The 20,639-nt window shown below is 36.9% G+C and overlaps 1 protein-coding gene across 6 annotated transcripts in view; it reads left to right on the forward strand.

Moving 5' to 3' along the window:
* The window catches only part of ZNF451 (zinc finger protein 451), a 114,004-nt gene that overhangs the window by 34,778 nt on the left and 58,587 nt on the right, over positions 1-20,639 (forward strand). For 5 of the 6 annotated variants that reach the window (XR_010413661.1, XR_010413660.1, XM_064597733.1 and 2 more), the window contains exons 4-7: positions 280-405; positions 5,002-5,113; positions 11,400-11,550; positions 12,809-12,935. Coding sequence is in view for 4 of the 6 variants with exons in the window: in XM_064597733.1 (XP_064453803.1) it covers positions 280-405; positions 5,002-5,113; positions 11,400-11,550; positions 12,809-12,935 (516 nt within the window). In the remaining 2 variants the exon portion in view is untranslated. The remainder of the gene's footprint in view (positions 1-279; positions 406-5,001; positions 5,114-11,399; positions 11,551-12,808; positions 12,936-20,639) is intronic. The other variant, XM_064597734.1, reaches the window with a different exon arrangement.

Consider the following 20,639-nt stretch of genomic DNA (forward strand, 5'->3'; position numbering starts at 1 on the left):
AGTATAAAATACATAAGACACCTTCTTAGAAATTTGCTGATGATAAAAATAAATGGTTCCTGGCACACCTGGCTGGCTTAATCGGAAGAGCATGTGACTCTTGATCGCAGGGTCCTGATTTTGAGCCACACGTTGGGGGTAGAGGTTACTTAAGTAAGTAAACTTAAAAAAAAAAAAGTAAATGGTTCTTTAGCACAATAACTCTTTAGTAAATGAAATCATTATCCCAAAGCTAATTTTGTTATTTAAAAGAAATGAAAATTGTTTTTTCAATTATAGGATAATGTTAAGCATAAAGACTATATTGACCATCAGAAGGATAAAGTTGCTTTAACTCTGGCTCGTCTAGCCCGCCATGTTGAAGTGGAGAAACAGCAGAAGGAAGAGAAGAATAGAGCATTCAGGGTATGTGACTATTTTAATTGGTGTTTTACCAAATCATGGAATTGTTTATAATAAAACAGTAACAGAAATTTGTCTTCAAAAAATGTATAACTGAATCCAAGTTCAGCATGGACTCTACATAGCTCATCACTTCAGTACTTCATGATAGCTTTCATTATCTCTGTCTTTAGTTTGATAGATTCTGATCATATATGTATATAGGAGAAAAAATAGAATTGAGTGGACTTTATTTTGGGGAATTAAAAATCATGGGATTTCTTTATAGCAGGTGAACAATTACGGGTTTCTGGTTTCTATATCACAAGAGTGAAAAAGAGTTTATTGGTGCTTTTGTAGACATAAGGTGTTAAAAGGTTATTTTCTACTAAATAGAATCAGACCACTTTCTCAAACTTCAGCATGCCCGTTCAGATTAAAGCTATTACTAAAAGGAAGAAATTTTAATCAGGTTTGTAGAAGAGCTGCTATGTGGAAAATGAAGCCTAATTTAGAATCTCTAATGATATAAATCTTTTTCTTCACTTGCTTTAGAAGGCCCCGGATGAATTACCTAAAGATTCTCTCAATACTGGGGCACCTGGCTGGCTCAGTAGGTGGGGTATGTGTCTCTTGACCTGGAGGTCGTGAATTCAAGCCCCACATTGGGAGTAGAGTTTACTTAAAAAATTTTTTTTGAATAAAAAAAATCCCTCAGTACTGACAGATGTTTATTAGGAGTAGAAAGTTGATGAGTTGGGTAAATAAAGCTTCATCCTAGGAGTTTAAAAATGGAAATTGAGGGGTGCCTGTCTGGCTCAGTCAGTAGAGCATGCCACTGTTGATCTTAGGGTCCTGAGTTCAAGCCCAACATTGGGTGTAAAGCTTACTTGAAAAAAAAAAATAAAAGGGAAATTGAAATCATGGCTCTGCCAGCAGCTGTTTGGATTCCAGCAGGTCACTTAGCTTTTGCAGACTTTGGGCTTTATTTAATCTGTAAAGGGATGGAGTTGGAAATGATCTTCCAAGTTAAGATAAGCACTATGGTTTTTTAATTTTAAGATCTGTGTTTTGATTCCTTGTCCATTGGTTATCATAGAGGAATTTATATATTTCTATAGCCTCTGTTTAGTATCTCCTAATCTGGTATAGAATAAATTAATATTCTTTACATTTAGAAGTAGATTTGTTTGGAGACTTTATAATGTAATACCAATTAAATTAGAGCATAGTATTCTAGCTGTATGTTTCAAATGCTTACTGCAAATAAATAACTAAATACATACATACATAAGTAAGTAAAATGCTTAATGCATAGAGATATAAAAAATAGGTTTGTTTCTCTCCTGGCAGAAATACTATTCAATTTTAAGGAAGATTCTTTCCCAAAACTGTTAAGTGTATTGTTTATGGGGAAAATCTCTTTGACAGAGGGATGATTTGCAAGCTGTCCTTTTCCACATATTTCCTGAATGATGCTAGCTTCTTTTTCCAGGAAGTGTTCCCACATAGATAATAAAGTGTAATGAGTTCAGAATCTTACAGGCACTATGGTAACTGAGGCTTTTCTCAAGGGTAGTTTCAGCTTCCACTCATGTTAAGTGTTCATTCTTTTTTTTTTTTTTTTTAAGTTTTATTTATTTATTTATTTGACAGAGAGACAGCGAGAGAGGGAACACAAGCAGTGGGGAGTGGGAGACGGAGAAGCAGGCTTCCCGCTGAGCAGGGAGCCCAATGTGGGGCTCTATCCCAGGACCCTGGGATCATGACCTGAGCCGAAGTCAGATGCTTAACGACTGAGCCACCCAGGCGCCCCTCATTCATTCTGTTAAAGACTTTATCTCAGCATTGAAGAAAGTTTTCTGAAATTCTGAAATTCTTGTTTAACCAATTTTAAAGAATAAATATATATTTATTTATTTATTTATTTATTTATTTTAAAGATTTTATTTATTTATTTGATAGAGAGCATGAGAGGGGGGAGGGTCAGAGAGAGAAGCAGACTCCCTGCTGAGCAGGGAGCCCGACGTGGGACTCGATCCCGGGACTCCAGGATCATGACCTGAGCCGAAGGCAGTCACTTAACCAACTGAGCCACCCAGGCGCCCAGAATAAATATATATTTAGATTTCATTCTTTTCTAAGGGAAAAACCAACTAACATATCTTAGTTCATTGCTTGCTATTCATTTATGATTTTTTAAAATTTGGTTTCCTGTATGGATAACTTGTTTTTTAAAACTCGATGACAGGAAAGAAAAACGGAACTATCCAGAAAGGAAGATAATCAAACTAAAATAAAAATGATTCTTGAGGAATTCTAGTGGCTGATAACTCTCACTAAAACTAGATAGTAGTAGAAAATAACTTCCAACTATTCTTAGGCCTTTGTGAATTATTGATGTATTACTATTACAGTGAATTTTTTATCTTTTGTGATGGAGTGGTTTTAAAGAAAGAAAGAAAATTCATTAAAATCTTCACTGGATATGGGGCATCTGGCTGGCTTAATCAGTAGAGCATGCAACTCTTGATCTCAGGGTCATGAGTTCAAGCCCCATGTTGGGTATGGTGCATATTTAAAATTAAAACAAACAAACAAACAAGAACAAAAACCCTCTTCACTGGATAAATGACTTTCACGAGATAATGTTGTCTTGACTAGTTGAACAGCTACCAGCTTTGCTCATTGATACTCTAGGAGTTAAGATGACTTGCCAGAAGGGATATAACCCTCAGGTTTGTGGAAGAAGCTTTGTAACAAAGGAAAAGTGTGGCTAATTAGAGGATGACTTAAGCCAATAAATGTTTTTTGAGCATTGACTATGTATGGCCACAGAGTTCAAATTCTATTGTAAAAAATGGCAGAGAACATTTTTAATTTTTGGCAGTCCTTTAAAATAAATGGCTATTAGCTGGCATCTAGCAGTATTTGATCTTATTTATATTAAGAGTTTTGTGATAGATTTTTTAAGGAGCTTTGATAAGTGGTTTAATTTTGTACATTAGAAAATGTCTTTGGAGTCTGCCAGAGACTTGTCATATTGCTTTCTTTGGATAAACTAGTTTTGTTCTCCAAACATGTTATTTGGAACACTACTATAGGATGCGCTTTGAAAAAAAAAGTATTTGTTGAGATACTGCATATTACATGCACATTAACACTTCAAGGCTTTGGAAGTCCTGCCCTAAAGGAACTTTTTAAATTTTGTATTAAAATCGGTGTTTATATATTTAATTTGGTTATAGAGAATTTTTTTAATGCTTGTTAACATTTTTGAAAATTAGTATTCTATGGCTGTAGTTTGAACAACGTTGTGTAGAAGATTTATTTCCGATTGAAATCTTGAATCTCCCTGTTCCCCTCCTTGCCATTTCTGATAAAGTATCCTGTTGCATTGCTTACTAGGCCATTCATTATTCTGGCCTATATCTTACAAATCTAGCATTTGTGACTGTGATTTCTTCTTAAGAACAAAACCTTGTTGAGATGCAATATGGTGTACTGGTTAAGAGCATGGATTCTAGAATCAAATTGTGAGAGTCTAAATCTGGCATTGTTATTTATCCTTAGGCAATTTATTGACCCTTCTGTACCTCAGTTTTCCCATCCTAAAATGCAAACAATAATAGTACCTATTTCACCGAGTTATTGTGAGAATGAAATCTATTATGCTTTTAGAATCATGCCTGGCATGTGGTAAGTGGTGAATAAGTATTGTTAGATACAGCATGATTAGAGATTATGCAAATAGATTTATAAATAATATATAGGAGGACTTAGAGACTTTAACAGTCTAAACCGTAAGTCTAGTTTCATGGTTGGCACTGGCCTACTGCCTGTTTTTGTAAATAAAATTTTATTGGAACATAGCAGTGCCCATTTGTTTACCTGTTATCTATGGCTGCTTTCATGCAGAGTTGAGCTGCAAAACCTAAAGTATTTACTGTCTGGCCCTTTATGGAAGAAGTTTGCCAACCCTAGATCTAGATGGTGATAAATGCTTTATACTGGCACATGCTAAGCTAATGAAATCAGCTCTTATTAATACTATTCACTGAACAAATATTTAATAGGTTTCTGTATACTTCAGGCTGTATGTGGAAACTTTGAAAAGAATGTATAAAAGTTTAAAAATGAAAATAATCATTCATATTTCCATTCCCAGAGATAGTGACGTTTTATATATTTTCAACCTTTGTTCCTCCTCTGCAGATACAGTTACATATAGCTTGAAATTAATCTTTATTTATATTTGGTCTCATTTATTTAATACTATTTGGTGACCTGCTTGATATAAAAAATATATTTCTGCTTCACTGAAAGTTTGGTTAGTGTTTCTAATTGACTTTCATGAAATGTATATACCATAATTAAACAGTACCCTATTGTTGGAGATGTAGGTTATAGCAAACTTTATGCAAATATAAATGACATTGGGATCAACATTTCAGAGCATGAACCTTTATTTTCACTTATCTTTTTGGGATAGATGTCTAGATGTGGAGTTACAGGGATAAAGGATAATCAATATTTTCTGATCACTGATGTGTTAAAATCCTTTTCTCAAGGAAATCAGATTAGTAATTATAGGTTAATTGATTTTCTTAATACCTTTAGGAAAAAATCGATTTTCAGCATGCTCACGGGTTACAAGAATTGGAATTTATTCGAGGACATTCTGATACAGAAGCAGCAAGACTGTGTGTGGACCAGTGGCTAAAAATGCCAGGTACTCTTTAGAAATCAGAGTGGAACACTGAGGTTACTGAGCTTCCCTAAAGCTTTAAGGGGTTATATCTGTATTATTCAGTTGCTAATAAGTATATAAAGTATTGAAATTTAGTTTCAGTGATACTTTTTTTTTTAAAGATTGATTTATTTGAGAGAGAATGAGAGAGAGAGAGAGAGCACATGAGAGGGGGGAGGGTCAGAGGGAGAAGCAGACTCCCTGCTGAGCAGGGAGCCAGATGTGGGACTCGATCCCGGGACTCCAGGATCATGACCTGAGCCGAAGGCAGTCGCTCAACCAACTGAGCCACCCAGGTGCCCAGTTTCAGTGATACTTAATAATGGTTTACTTTATCAGTTGTCTTCCAACATTGACAGAAGTAGGTTTGAATATAATAGGTCATCCTTGACCTCATTAGATATTGCTCATTTATTTATTCATGTTATTTCATAGTTATGTGAAATAGTGCATGTGTCTATGGGAGGGGTTTTGATAGGTTATTTGAAGTCAGGAAAACTTCTTTAATGAAATAGAATTTAAGCTGAGATCTAAAGGATTAGTGTTTACTTATTCATTCATCAGTACAGCCTGTGTAGATATTTTATAAGGACATGTCCACATGGGAGGCATCTAAAGCATTGGGTAGCTTCTTCACTAATTCTGCAGACCTGAGATTCCCAAAAGAGTCACTATGGAACACTTTCCCCCCACCAGATAATTTGGTGGAGTTGTTTTTGTTTTGTTTTTTGTTTGTTTGTTTGTTTTCACTTCTACCACGGCAACTTTTCTAGCCTGTAGAATAAACACTGAGCGTTTAAAAGGCTTGGGATATCCAAGAAACCTTAGCTGTGGATTTAATACAGCAGAACATTTAATTGCAAAAAGTCATGAGAAGTATCTGTGCATGCATTGCTCAATTTGAACCTAGATACCTTGTTGTTCTAAAGCTAGTTTTCAGGGGCACCTGGGTGGCTCAGTCGGTTAAAGCATCTGACTCTTGATTTTGGTTCAGGTCATGGTCTTGGGGTTCTGAGATCGAGCTCTGCATCAGGCTCCATGCTCAACGGGAAGTCTGCTTGAGGATTCTCTCTCCCTCTGCCCCTCCCCCCTACTCGCATTCTCTCTCTCTCTCAAATGAATAATCTTTAAATATAAATTTCAAATATAAAGATTTAAATCTTTAAATATAAATAAAGTTTTCACAGGGCTTTTCTTTGAATCAAATTACCACTGATAATTCCAAAGTTCTCTGACACAGTTTTTCCCCTGTTACGTTGGATTAAGAGGTTTGTATGCCTGTCTCTTCCATCAGACGCCATCCTCTGTGGGGACAGAGACCAAGGTTTATTAATCCTTTTTTGTGTGCGTACCTAAGAAAAGTGCTCAGCTTAGAGATACTCAGTGTTGTTTGAATATTATCCAAGGTAGGCTATAAACATTTGCATATGAACACAGAAAAGAAGCCTAGTAGAACTTGGGTTCCAAATGTCACTGTCATTCAACTAAATAAAAGAGCTGCTTGGCGGGGCACCTGGGTGGCTCAGTCATTAAGCGGCTGCCTTCGGCTCAGGTCATGATCCCGGGGTCCTGGGATCGAGCCCCGCATCGGGCTCCCTGCTCCGCGAGAAGCCTGCTTCTCCCTCTCCCACTCCCCCTGCTTGTGTTCCCTCTCTCACTGTCTCTCTCTCTCAAATAAATAAATAAAATCTTTAAAAAAAAAAAAAAGAGCTGCTTGGCATTCGAGATCTACTTTAGCAAAAGATACTTAGAAATTATGGTAAATGGTTTTGCCTCTTCGGGTGTTCTTGTTAAGGCTCATATTTAAAAAAAAAAAAAATCCCTCGAGATGGCTTCTGTTCTCAGTAGAAGTTAATGACTTAATTCAGCTATATCAGAATCACCTGGGAGCTTTTAAATATATACCTGGGGCTCATCTCCAGAGATAATGCTATGGTATCTGTAGTTTGGGGAAGATTCCTAGGTAATTTTGATAGGAAAATGAAGTAGAACTATAAGGCTTTATGATCTCCTAAGATCTCTTCTAAAAGTAGTTTATCTCATAACACCTTGAAGTCCTGTGTAGACCCTTTAGGTCTGATCCCTGGCCTCCAGATTGGCAGAATATTTTAATTCACTGTAAAATGAATTCATGAGTATCTGTTTATGATTTGTCTGGTCAAGTCAGAACAAATGACTCATTTAGCTGTGTCTTTATGATTCTTTTTAAAGATTTTATTTATTTGAGAGAGAGGGCAAGAGCACAGAGGGAGAAGCAGACTCCCTGCTGAGCAGGGAGCGCCATGCAGGGCTCAATCCCAGGACTCTGATATCATGAACTGAGCTGAAGGCAGATGCTTAACCAACTGAGCCACCCAGGTGCCCCTATCTTTATGATTCTTGACAGAACTTGGTATTTTCTGTATCTTCAGGACACACCTGATTCATTGGTGGCTGATAAGCTTGAGTTAAGGTCTTTAGTTATGCTCTTTTTATGTGGTTGTTGTATTTTTTTGCTTGCTCCCTGCAACAACACTATAACACTGAAGTTTAGGATCTATTGCTAGGACAGCTGCTTTTTAGCATTGGGCTATATTTGATCTGGTGCTATTCCATAAATTAGCTTTGGAGAGTGCTGAGATGTTTGAATAGGGTATAGCTGGGGAAACAGAAATGAGTCATTGTTCTCTTTAATTGTAAAAAGTGAGGTTCTACTTCTGAGTAGCATTAAGGGACTTGTTTAATCTATTCCAAAGTATCCAGCTATTGTAATTCAGCTCTTTGATTAGAAGCACTTTATTTATAATTACTCTACTGAAATTCATCTTTTATAGACTTTTATAATTAGGCCAGTTTGCATACATTTGAATACTTAGTAACTTAAAAACAGTACTATTCTATTTAAAGAAAAAAGCTATTTAAATTTCTGTATTTTGCCTTTCCATGGGCAAAGCTTATTTTCTTTCAATTGATTGTTTTCTCCAAATTGATTTTAATCCAGAGCCTCTATTTGGCTAAATAAAGGTCTTTTTTTTTTTTTTTAAGATTTTATTTATTTATTTGACAGAGAGAGACACAGCGAGAGAGGGAACACAAGCAGGGGGAGTGGGAGAGGGAGAAGCAGGCTTCCCACTGAGCAGGGCGCCCGATGCGGGGCTCGATCCCAGGACCTGGAACCATGACCCGAGCCGAAGGCAGACACTTAACGACTGAGCCCACCCAGGCGCCCCTAAATAAAGGTCTTAACTGGCAATATTTAGAATGTGGATGGACAATAAATATTGTCATAATTCTGACTACATAAAAAAATTAAGGATAAAAAAGTGTATTGTCATTTAATGCCTCTTTAAGATTAAAATATGATTAATGCTATACTATTCATTGTTTGTTGACAGAACACATTTATAAGCATTTTGGCAGCTTTTAATGGAGGCCTTCCCCCTCCCCCCATAAGGACTCAAAACGGCAGGAAAACAATTGAAACCTTAAATTATATAATAATCATTTGAAGATCTTAAAATTAGGTGATGATAAAAGAATAATGATCCATTCTATTTAAATCCTTAGGGGCTTTCTAGAAACTGCCATAAAGATAAATACCCAGTTTTCTGTTGTATGAAATATTCAAGGCATTGAAACAAACCACAAGAGATAATAATACAAGGGAGTCCATAATCAAATCATCTATATATAACTGCCTGATATATGGTCAGAATCCTACCAGTTTTACATTTCATGGTTTATATAATGTAACTCTAAATTTTCCATCATATATCATGCATTGGGAATTTCCCTGGAACACAATTGGCCGGGGGTATTAGTCTATAAGAGTGTGTGACTGTAAGATGAAAACTATAAAGAAAGAAAAGGAATGAAGAATGGACCAGGATAAAGGGAGATTAAGAAAAACTAGTGAAAGGAGTGCCTGGCTGGCTCATTCCGTAGAGCATGTGACTCTTGATCTTAGGGTTGTACAGCCCTATGGTAGGTGCAGAGTTTACTTTTTTAACCAAGAGAAAGGAGAAAGGAAAAAGAAAAAAAAGAGAAAGTAATGATGGACAAACTTTGAAAGGAGAAAAAGAAAAGGGATAAAATAGAATAAATAGAAAAGAGAAAGATAATAACAAGTAAATCTCTGGTTTGTGTTCTGTGAATTTATTGATGAGACCTGCATTACTTGATATCCACGTTGGAACTAATCAACACCTGGCTTTCCCAGAAAGTACCACTCTTATTCCCCTTGCCTCCCTGAACTCTCCACTCTTCCCCACTCTCCCAGTTGCATTCTTTAACATAATTTTCAGAGAACTCAGGTCCTTTATGATATAGCTAAACTTTCTAATATGTTTAAGATAGATAAAAGAGAAAAAAGAATGAGATCTTTGCCACTTTATATAAATGAAATGGAAGGTAGTGGTTCTGTAGAGCAACTGATTTTCTAATCAGTATTTGATCTTTGACATTTGTTGGCTGTTGAACTTAAACACATTTTTTTTCCTCAAGAGAATGTTAAAGATGTTAACAGCTTTCAGGGCACCTGGCTGGCTCTGTAGGTAGAGTGTGTGACTCTTGATCTCAGGGCTATGAGTTCAAGCCCCACATTGGGTGTAGAGGTTACTTAAAAAAAAATTAATTAAATAAACTTAATCCACATCACCTATTTTTTTTTTTTTTAAGATTTTATTTCTCAGAGAGAGAGCGAGCACAAGCAGGGGGAGCAGCAGGCATAGGGAGAAGCAGGCTTCCCACTGAATAAGGAGCAAGGTACGGGACTTGATCCCAGGACCCTGGGACCATAACCTGAGCCGAAAGTAGACACTTAACCAACTGAGCCACCCAGGCATCCCGTCTCCTCACCTATTTAAAAAAAAAAAAGAAAGAAAGAAAGGAGCTCCTAGCTGGCTCAGTAGGTAGAACATGCAACTCTTGATCTTGGGGCTGTGAGTTCGAGCCCCATATTGAGTGTAGAGATTACTTTAAAAATAAAATCTTGGGCGCCTGGGTGGCTCAGTTGGTTAAGCGACTGCCTTCGGCTCAGGTCATGATCCTGGAGTCCCTGGATCGAGTCCCACATCGGGCTCCCTGCTCAGCAGGGAGTCTGCTTCTCCCTCTGACCCTCCCCCCTCTCATGTGCTCTCTCTCATTCTCTCTCTCTCTCAAATAAATAAATAAAATCTTTAAAAAAATAATAATAGGGCGCCTGGGTGGCTCAGTTGGTTAAGCGACTGCCTTCGGCTCAGGTCATGATCCTGGAGTCCCGGGATCGAGTCCCACGTCAGGCTCCCTGCTCAGCAGGGAGTCTGCCTCTCTCTCTGACCCTCCCCCCTCTCATGCTCTCTATCTCATTCTCTCTCTCAAATAAATAAAATCTTTAAAAAAAAAATTTAAAAATAAAAATAAAAAAAATAATAAAAAATAAAAATAAAATCTTTAGGGGCACCTGGGTAGCTCAGTCGGTTAAGTGTCTGACTCTTGATTTCAGCTCAGGTCATGATCTCAGGGTTGCAAGAACAGGCCCGCATCGGGCTCCACACTGGGCATGGAGCCTGCTTGATTCTCGCTCTCCCTCTCCAACCAGTCCCTCCTCTCCCCTGTCCCAGCTCACTGGAGCTCTCTGTCCTTTCTCTCTCTCTCCCTCTCAAAAAAAGAAAAATCTTGGGGCGCCTGGGTGACTCAGTTGGTTAAGCGACTGCCTTTGGGGCTCAGGTCATGATCCTGGAGTCCCGGGATCGAGTCCCGCATCGGGCTCCCTGCTCGGCAGGGAGTCTGCTTCTCCCTCTGACCCTCCTCCCTCTCATGCTCTCTGTCTCTCATTCTGTCTCAAATAAAAATAAATAAAATCTTTAAAAAAAAAAAAAAAATCTTAAAAAGTGTTAACAGCTTTACTTGTCCCAAACACCTATTTATTTTTAGGTGATCATATCTTCTTTAAGAAAGACAGTAAACATTTAATTACAATTAGGATCACCCAGTTGATGCTGTATCATAATTTTTATGATTTTGTCATAATTTTATTTTTTTTGAAGATTTTATTTATTTGACACAGAGAGAGACAGCAAGAGAGGGAACACAAGCAGGGGGAGTGGGAGAGGGAGAAGCAGCCTTCCTGTGGAGCAGGGAGCCCAATGTGGGGCTCGATCCCAAGACCCCGGGATCATGACCCAAGCCGAAGGCAGACGCCCAACGACTGAGCCACCCAGGCACCCCTCATTTTGTCATAATTTTGATTACCAGTCCAAGGACAAATATCTGAAGTAGGAACATAAGAATTTGTATTCCAATGATACAGGACTCAAAACAGGAACAATTAATTCTGGAACAAAAAGTTCATTCCGAAGAGGAGGCCAAATGCGGGTGTCTGGAAAACCAATTTTATGTCCCATAATGCACTGTAACAAGGAATTTGATAATGGGCACCTTCTCTTAGGACATTTAAAAAGGTGAGTATGATAGAATAGTGGTTGCTGAAGAGCAAGTGAGTTACAATGTGATTGCATAAAATGAAAGCATGATACATCTGTGCCATTGCAATCATAACTTTATATTCCAAACTCAGATTGTTTTGTGCTCTTATGATAGTTATTTTAAATTTACATTTCTTAGGTTTCCTACAAGGCTTAAAGTCAGATTTTTTTCTAGTGATATTCTATCTTTCAAGGCATATAGCCTTTAAGTATGTATTTATTTTTAATATGTCTCATAAAATTCTGAACAGATTTTTTATACTGATATGCAGTTGAATCAGTTTTAGAGAAATCCAGCCCATAAATACAAATTTCAAGAGACACAAAGCACTTAAAGATATTTGGTCTAGCCTAAAGAAAGCTAATATGGTATTACAAAACAAATGTTAAAGGCAAGCCAAATGTAGCAAAATTCATAATAAATATTCTATTTATGAAACCCACCTTATTAATTTACTGAATTTTCGAATAGTAGAGCTTGAAAAAGTAAATATCAAGGGAAGGCAATATTAAAGGCATTAAGCATTCTTACCTTCATAGTTTCTCCTTCTAATAGTTTAAAGATGGGAGTTGAGAGTTTGGGGGCTCTTAGCCATTATCATTTCCAGGTATCTCACCCTACTTAGGCATTAACCTATCTGTAAAGGCTCCTAGAGGGAGCTTCAGCATTCTACAAATAATTGGGTAGCATACCATATCTAAAGTATTTTTATTAAAAGTCTTCAATTGTAAAATGGCACATACTTACTAAATGATGAAAATGAACATTAAAGGGATTAAAAGCCATTTTTAAGAAACAAGTGTGTGCCAGAATCTTGACATGAGATTATTATTCCATTGGTTCATTCACAACTATTTGTGAATTTTGTGGTAAATAAGGCAAAAAGGAAAAGATGATGGCTCTATAATTTTCAAATTGGAATTTCACCATTTTATTGGATCTTGGGTACATTTTATTTATTTCATCCATTTTATTGGATCTTGTACTTTTGTGAAATCTTGAGCTAACTATTGATCACTGTTTGAAGGGATTACATGGCATCAAGGAGCCATTTTGATATTTCTTGAAGATGAAAAACGTTATTTGGTATTTCAGTAGAAAAGTATAAATTTCTGAGTGTGTGTGTGTGTGTGTGTGTGTAAACAAATGAACAAATGCTTAACAAATGAAGCAACATAGTGTGGCTCCTAAAATGTGAACTTTTCTAATGTTACCTCTTCTTTTGCTGAGTAGGTTTGATCACTCTCCATGTGATCCAACAATTACACTACATGGACCATTCATGAATTCCTTTGCTTGTGTAGTATGTTACAAAAACTTTGTTACTCAACAGCAATATAGGGATCACCTTTTTGCTAAGGTAAGAAGAGCATGTCCTAAGTTAAGAGTAGGTATTTTTTTCTAGAGAACCATGGAATTCGATATAGGTGTTTTCTTGCTGCTTTTAATCACCTACAGTCACCTACAATCACCGATCACCAAAGATACACATAAGGATCAAAATTGTGATTGTTTATGGAGAATAAAATGATTTGGAATGTTAAATTTTTGTGGACAGGTAAACTTGATTACTGAAAGCCAGCAGTCCTAAAGATTATCAAAGAAACCCTTCCCTTGATGGAGTTGTTCTGTGGAATTAACCTTGTTCAAGATGCTCATAATGAGAACTAGAACCTGGATCTTAAGTCCACTGCCTTTCACTGCCTGTTGAAATGTTGGAGCATGTAGTAAATAATGATTCCTTTATTAATGGTAGTATTAAGAAATCTAGTATTTAAAAGGCTATTTTATGTAACTCTCATTAAGCATTAAATCTCAAGGGATACAAGTTGATTCATGGCATATTCAAATCTGTATAATATACAGTTCTGGGCGCCTGAGTGGCTCAGTTGGTTAAGCGACTGCCTTCGGCTGAGGTCATGATCCTGGAGTCCCTGGATCGAGTCCCGCATCGGGCTCCCTGCTCGGCGGGGAGTCTGCTTCTCCCTCTCCCGCTCCCCCCTCTTGTGCTCTTTCTCTCTCTCACTCTCTCTCTCAAATAAATAAATAAAATCTTTAAAAAATATATATATATACAGTTCTGTAATAACTGTTTTCCATATTTGAAATTACATATCTTTAATGACTTACTAACATTACCGAATGTTAATTGTACAGTATGTTCACTGTGGAAAAAAATTTTTTTAAGTTTTTATTTTAAACACTCAGTGCTCATCATGAAAAGTCCACTCTTTAATCCTCATCACCTATTTCATCCATCTGCATACCCACCTCCCCTCTGGTATTCATCAGTTTTTTTCTCTCTTGGTTTCGTGCTCTCTCACTCTCTTTTTTTCCTGTGCTCTTTTGTTTCTTAAATTCCACATATGAGTGAAATCATTTGGTATTTGTCTTTCTCTGACTGACTCTTTTCACTTACCATTATACTCTCTAGCTCCATCCATGTTGTTGCAAATGACAAGATTTCATCCTTTCTGATGGCTAAGTAATATTCTGTTGTATATATATATACCACTTCTTTATTCATCAGTCAGTGGATACTTGGGCTCTTACAATAATGCTGCTGTAAATATAGGGGTGCAGTATCCCTTTAAATTAGTGTTTTGTATTCTTTGGGTAAATACCCAGTAGTGCAGTTACTAGGTCAAAGGGTAGTTCTATTTTTAACTTTTTGAGGAACCTCCATGCTGTTTTCCACAGTGGCTGCACCAGTTTGCATTTCTACCAACAGTGCACCAGGGTTCCTTTTTTTCCACATCCTCTCCAATACCTGTTGTTTCTTTTGTTTTTGATTTTTTTTTTTAAAGATTTTATTTATTTATTTGAGAGAGAGAGAATGAGAGACAGAGAGCACGAGAGGGAAGAGGGCAGAGGGAGAAGCAGACCCCCTGCCGAGCAGGGAGCCCGATGCGGGACTCAATCCCGGGACTCCAGGATCATGACCTGAGCCGAAGGCAGTCGCTTAACCAACTGAGCCACCCAGGCGCCCTTTTGTTTTTGATTTTAACCATTCTGACAGATGTAAGGTGATATCTCATTGTAGTTTTGATTTGCATTTCCCTGATGATGAGTGATGTTGAGCATCTTTTCATGTGTCCGTTGGACATCTGGATGCCTTCTTTGGAGAAATATCCGTTCATGTTTTCTGCCCATTTTTTAATTGGATGATTTCTTTTTTGGCCATTGAGTTGTATAAATTCTTTATATATTTTGGATACCCTTATCAGATATGTCCTTTGCAAATGTCTTCTCCCATTTAGTAGGTTGCCTTTTAGTTTTGTTGATTGTTTCCTTCACTGTGCAGAAACTTTTTATTTTGATGAAGTCACACTAGTTTATTTCTGCTTTTATTTCCATTGCCTCAGGAGACACATCTAGAAAAATGTTGCTATGGCCAATGTCAGAGAGACTGCCTATGCTCTCTTCAAGGATTTTTATGGTTTCAGGTCTCACATTTAGGTCTTCAATCCATTTTGAATTTATTTGTGTGTATGGTGAAAGAAAGGGGTCCAGTTTCATTCTTTTGCATGTAGCTGTCCAGTTTTCCCACACCATTTGTTGAAACTGTCTTTTTCCCACTGGATATTAATTTCTCCTTTGTTGCAGGCCATATAATTGTGGGTTTATTTCTGGGGTTTTTGTTCTGTTCCATTGATCGATGTGTCTGGTTTTATGCCAGTACCACACTGTTTTGATTACTATACCTTTGTAATATAACTTCAAGTCTGGAATTGTGATAACTCCAGTTTTGCTTTTCTTTTTCAAGATTGCTTTGACTATTTAGAGTTATTTATGATTCCATACAAATTTTAGGATTTTTTTTCGAGTTCTGTGAAAAATGCTATTGTTACTTTCATAGGAATTGCATTAAATTTGTCGATTGCTTTGGATAGTTATCGACATTCTAATAATTTTTGTTCTTCCAGTCCATAAGCATGTAATGTCTTTTCATTTCTTTATATCATCTTGAATTTCTTTCATCGGTGTTTTATAGTTCTCAGAGTACAGGTCTTTCAACTCTTCAGTTAAGTTTATTCCTAGATATTTTATTTTTATTTTTTTAGATTTTATTTATTTATTTGACAGAGAGAGACAGTGAGAAAGGGAACACAAGCAGGGGGTGTGGGGGAAGGAGAAGCAAGCTTCCCACTGAGCAGGGAGCCCAATGTGGGACTCGATCCTGGGCCTCCAGGATCATGACCTGAGCCAAAGGCAGATGCTTAATGACTGAGCCACCCAGGCGCCCTAGATATTTTATTGTTTTTCCTGCAGTTGGTTCAGTATTCACAATAAGAGAAAGTATAAAAAACATCATTTCAGTAGATGCAGAAAAAGCATCTGTCAGTAAGAGAAAGTATAAAAAACATGATCATTTCAGTAGATGCAGAAAAAGCATTTGACAGTACAACATCCATTCATGATAAAAACCCTCAACACTGTGGGTCTCGAGAGAGCATAACCTCAACATAATAAATGGCATATATGAGAAACCCACAGCTGACATCTAATCAGTGGTGAAAAACTGAGAGCTTTTCCCCTAAGGTCAGGAACAAGACAAGAGGGGTGCCTGGGTGGCTCAGTCGTTAAGTGTCTGCCTTCGGCTCAGGTCATGACCTCAGGGTGCTGGGATCGAGCCCCGCATCAGGCTCCCTGCTCCGTGGGAAGCCTGTTTCTCCCTCTCCCACTCCCTCTGCTATGTTCCCTCTTTTGCTCTCTCTCTGTCAAATAAATAAAATCTTAAAAAAAAAAAAAAAAGAGGAACAAGACAAGAATGTCCACTCTAACCACTTTTATTCAGCATGGTACTGGAAGTCCTAGCCACAGCAATTAGGTAACAACAACAACAGTAAATAAGAAGGATCCAAATTGGTAAGGAAGAAATAAAACTTTCACTATTTGCAGATGACATGATACTTTAATATAGAAAACTCTAAAGACTACCAGAAACTGCTAGAACTGATCAATGAATTCAATAAAGTAGCAAGATACAAAATCAATGTACAGAAGTCGGTTGCATTTCTATACACTAATAATGAAGCAGCAGAAAGTAAAATTAAGAAAACCATCTGATTTACAACTGTACCAAAAACATTTATAAATATTTTTATGTAAGTGTCTGAATTGTTATATAAGAAAAGCAGTGTGTTGTAAACATGAATTCTTAAATATTTGTTGAATAAATGCATAAATTTTAAATCAGTGAATAACATTCTACTGTATGAATATATTATAGTTCATCTAATTTCCTATTATATGTATCAGTTGTTTCAATTTTTCTATTATTAAAAACAATACCACTTTAAATCTCTTGGTAGCTAAAAACCTATAATAAATCACAGCTATGAGTACAGCTATATGCTGAGTGCTCTGAATCCTTGGGGATGGTCTTGGGGACTGCCAACACATGTGGTAATCTTGATACTGCTAAGAGGTTACTGTTGTAGGACAGTGATATGATGAAAATAATGCTTTATACTTTCAGAGCTAGAAGGACTCTTAATTCTAGAACCCAGTTACTTCCCTTTTTAGGGACACCAAAGAGACAGGGTGATTTAGAATGGTAGCAGTGTTCAGGGTGGATTCATAGGTGCAGAAAGGTGACCAGTTTAGGTGACTTATAGTAATTTGAGATGAAAAAAGGCTCTGCTTAGGTAATGGCATTTAGCATAAAGACCTTAAAGTTAATCTAAAAGAAATGATAGGGCTTTCTATTGTTGTGACAAAGGTTTGAGGAGAGAAAAGAAGAAGGATACAAGAGGACTGTATTATGTAATTTTGGGGGGCTTTTCAGGTGGTCACTAATATTCTACCTTTTTCAAAACTAGAGTCTTTTCAGGGCATGTTTTCCTATTCCAGGCCATTAGTGTGTTGTTTATTTTAATGAGCATATTTATCTTTTTTCTTTAGTAAATCTGAATAGGTATTTTAACCTTAAAATTAATTCTCTCATTTGTGTTTTCCCAAATATCATTAATTTGTTTCTTTTTTTTTTTCTGGGAATCACTCATTTCATGCTGTTTTACCTTGTCTCCAGGAAGTAAATTTATGATGTTTAGCCTTCTGGGAAGGATTATGGTAAAATAGAACAAAGGCTTTGGTGTCACACAGACCTGGATTCTACTGTCACTTTTATTAGCTATATGTACTCAGAAGTTACTGAACATCTGTGAGCTTTATTCTTCGTCTCTAAAATAGAATTGTTATACTTACATGCAAGATTGATGAAAGTATAATACTATTATATAAAGCACTGAGGACCTAACATAGCTCTCATTGAATTCTCCTTATTAAGGGCGCCTGAGTGGCTCAGTTGTTAAGTATCTGCCTTTGGCTTAGGTCATGATCCCAGTGTCCTGGGATCGGGCCCCGCATTGGGCTCCCTGCTCAATGGGGAGCCTGCTTCTCCCTCTCCCACTCTCCCTGCTTTTGTTCCCTCTCTCTCTGTCAAATAAATAAATAAAATCTTTTAAAAAAATAATTCTCCTTATTATTCTTTGGAGAGTCCATCACAAGAACTCTAAAGGAAACTGGTATGCATTAGATTATAATTGCCTATCTTAAATCAGCCAGAAGAGGTCACTAGAAGATTGTATGCCTATGAATTCTATTTTGTAAGGCTGGCATTCTTCAATGAAAGCATGAAATGATCACAATTTGCATTTTTGCCTTGCTTCCCTCCTCTTTCCCTTTCATCTCCAGTTTCTTCTGTCTGAGCCAGTGCTTCTTAAACTTTACATACTCATCGCTTGGGTATCTTGTTAAAATATAAGTTCTTATACTAGATCTGAGGTGGGGCCTTAGATTCAAGATTCCTAACAACCTTGTAGTTGATGCCAGTGCTGCTGGTCCTTAGGTCACACTTTGAGTAACAAGTGTCTAGTTGGTTTTGACATTAAAGCCATTCATTGGGTATACCACTAGATAGCTTCCTGCTTTTCTCCCTTTTTGGTCGTGGTGGAGGGAGGTGTGGAGGTGGTGGAGAACATATTGTAAGCTCCAGTGTGCCTCAGTGTCATTTGTGGGTCAGTAGGGCCATTCTATCATTGAAAGTGATTTCTCCCTCTTATTAGCCCATCTTCCCTACCCTAGGCAATCTGTAAACTACTTTCTGTCTCTATGGTTTTGCCTTTTCTGGGCATTTCGTATAAATGGAATCCTATAATATGTGGCCTTTTGTGACAGGATTCTTTCATTTACCATAATTTTGTCAAGGTTCATCCATGGTTTTTTTTTTTATATTTTATTTATTTATTGGAGAAAGAGCACGAGCAGGGGGAGGGGCAGAGGGAGAAGCTGACTCCCCACGGAGCAGGGAGCCCAATGCAGGGCTCGATCCCAGGACCCTGGAATCATGACCTGAGCTGAAGGCAGACGCTTAACCAGTTGAGCCACCCAGGCACCCCGAGGTTCATCCATGCTGTAACATATATCAATACTTCATTCCTTTTTATTGCCAAGTAATGTTCTATTGTTTGGAAATATGCCACCTTTTGTTTATCAACTCATCAGTTGTTGGATACTTGGGTTATTTCTACTTTTGGGCTACTGTGAATAATGTAAACGTACAAGGCCTCATGTGGACATATGTCTTCTTAAGTTAAATTTTGGGGTAATTTGATAATTATGTTTAATTGTTTGAAGAACTGCCAAATTGTTACCCAACACACTACCATTTTATTTTCTTAACAGCAATATATGCAGGTTCCAATTTCTCCACATTATTAACAACACTTATTGTGTGCCTTTTAAAACAGCCATCCTAGTGGGTATGAAGTAATACTGTGGTTTAACTTTTTTTATGTATACAAATGTGTATGATGTATTTTATTTTAATATAATCAGAAATATAATCGTAGAAAGGAATTGAGTACTTTAACTTATAAGACTTCCTATTTCCCACTCCTTCCCCTTCTTTGTACAGGGAAATATGCTTTACTTTTGCAGTAGGTATATTTCAATAAAATTTTATGTAGAATCACATTCTTGTTCTACTGAGCAAACACTTTAAACAAGCTTTATATTGAATCCATTTATGACTCACAATTGAACTAAAAATTATTTTGTTAGCGTTCTTCAAGTAAGGGACATTTCTATAAATTTGTGTTTAGGAGATGCCTTTATTGCTCTCATTTAGAACCTTCTCATTGGAATGCAAAGTATCTTCTTGGATGTTATCTTCTGTGTGGCACTCACAACATTAAAATGGGGTGGGGAGTAGTGGAAAGAGCATGGAATTTATAACCAACATATAAGGCTATTTTGAATGGTAGTTTTCTCTCTTCTCAGGGTACTATTTGATTGGAGGGAAATTACATTTTAGTTTTCTCATTTGTAAATAATGAAAATAGTACTTTGTGGGATTATTAGATTTTGAACCCTAATGTGATGTTTTACATGTGCTCAATACAGATGTGAATTTCTTATTCCTTCTGTTGCATCTTAAAAACACTACATATAGTATTTCTTTTCTTTTTTTTTTTTTTTTAAGATTTATTTATTTGTCGGAGAGAAAGCACAAGCAGGGGGAGCGGCAGGCAGGGGGAGAAGCAGGCTACCTGCTGAACAAGGAACCCAGTGTGGGACTCCATCCCAGGACCCTGGAATCATGTCCTGAGCTGAAGGCAAACGCTTAACCAGCTGAGCCACCAGGCATCCCACATATACTGTCTATATCCCTAATGTTAATGATAGTAAATTTAAGAAGACACAGTACAACTTTTAAGGCTATTATTATAAAGACCATTAACAAGATGTTAAATTATATTTATATACAAGCACACATACATATAAATATACACTTTAAAATATTTTCAGTTTTGGGTCAGCTGGTTGTCTCAGTCTGTAGAACACATGACTCTTGATCTTGGGGTCATGAATTCGAGCCCCACATTGAGGACAGAATTTACTTAAAATTTTTTTTATTATTATTTTTAGTTTTGAGATAGAGGAGCCTCTTAACCCAGTTTGGACACTTTCTGGACACTAGAAAAGACATACCTGTTTGACTACGTCAAAATTTTTAAATGACCACATACAAAATTAATAGATGTTTGAAAAATATTTG

The sequence above is a fragment of the Mirounga angustirostris genome, unplaced genomic scaffold (genome assembly GCF_029215605.1).
Source record: "Mirounga angustirostris isolate CCGP_5_RB_7025 unplaced genomic scaffold, mMirAng1.0.hap1 SCAF_8, whole genome shotgun sequence".
NCBI lineage: Eukaryota > Metazoa > Chordata > Mammalia > Carnivora > Phocidae > Mirounga > Mirounga angustirostris.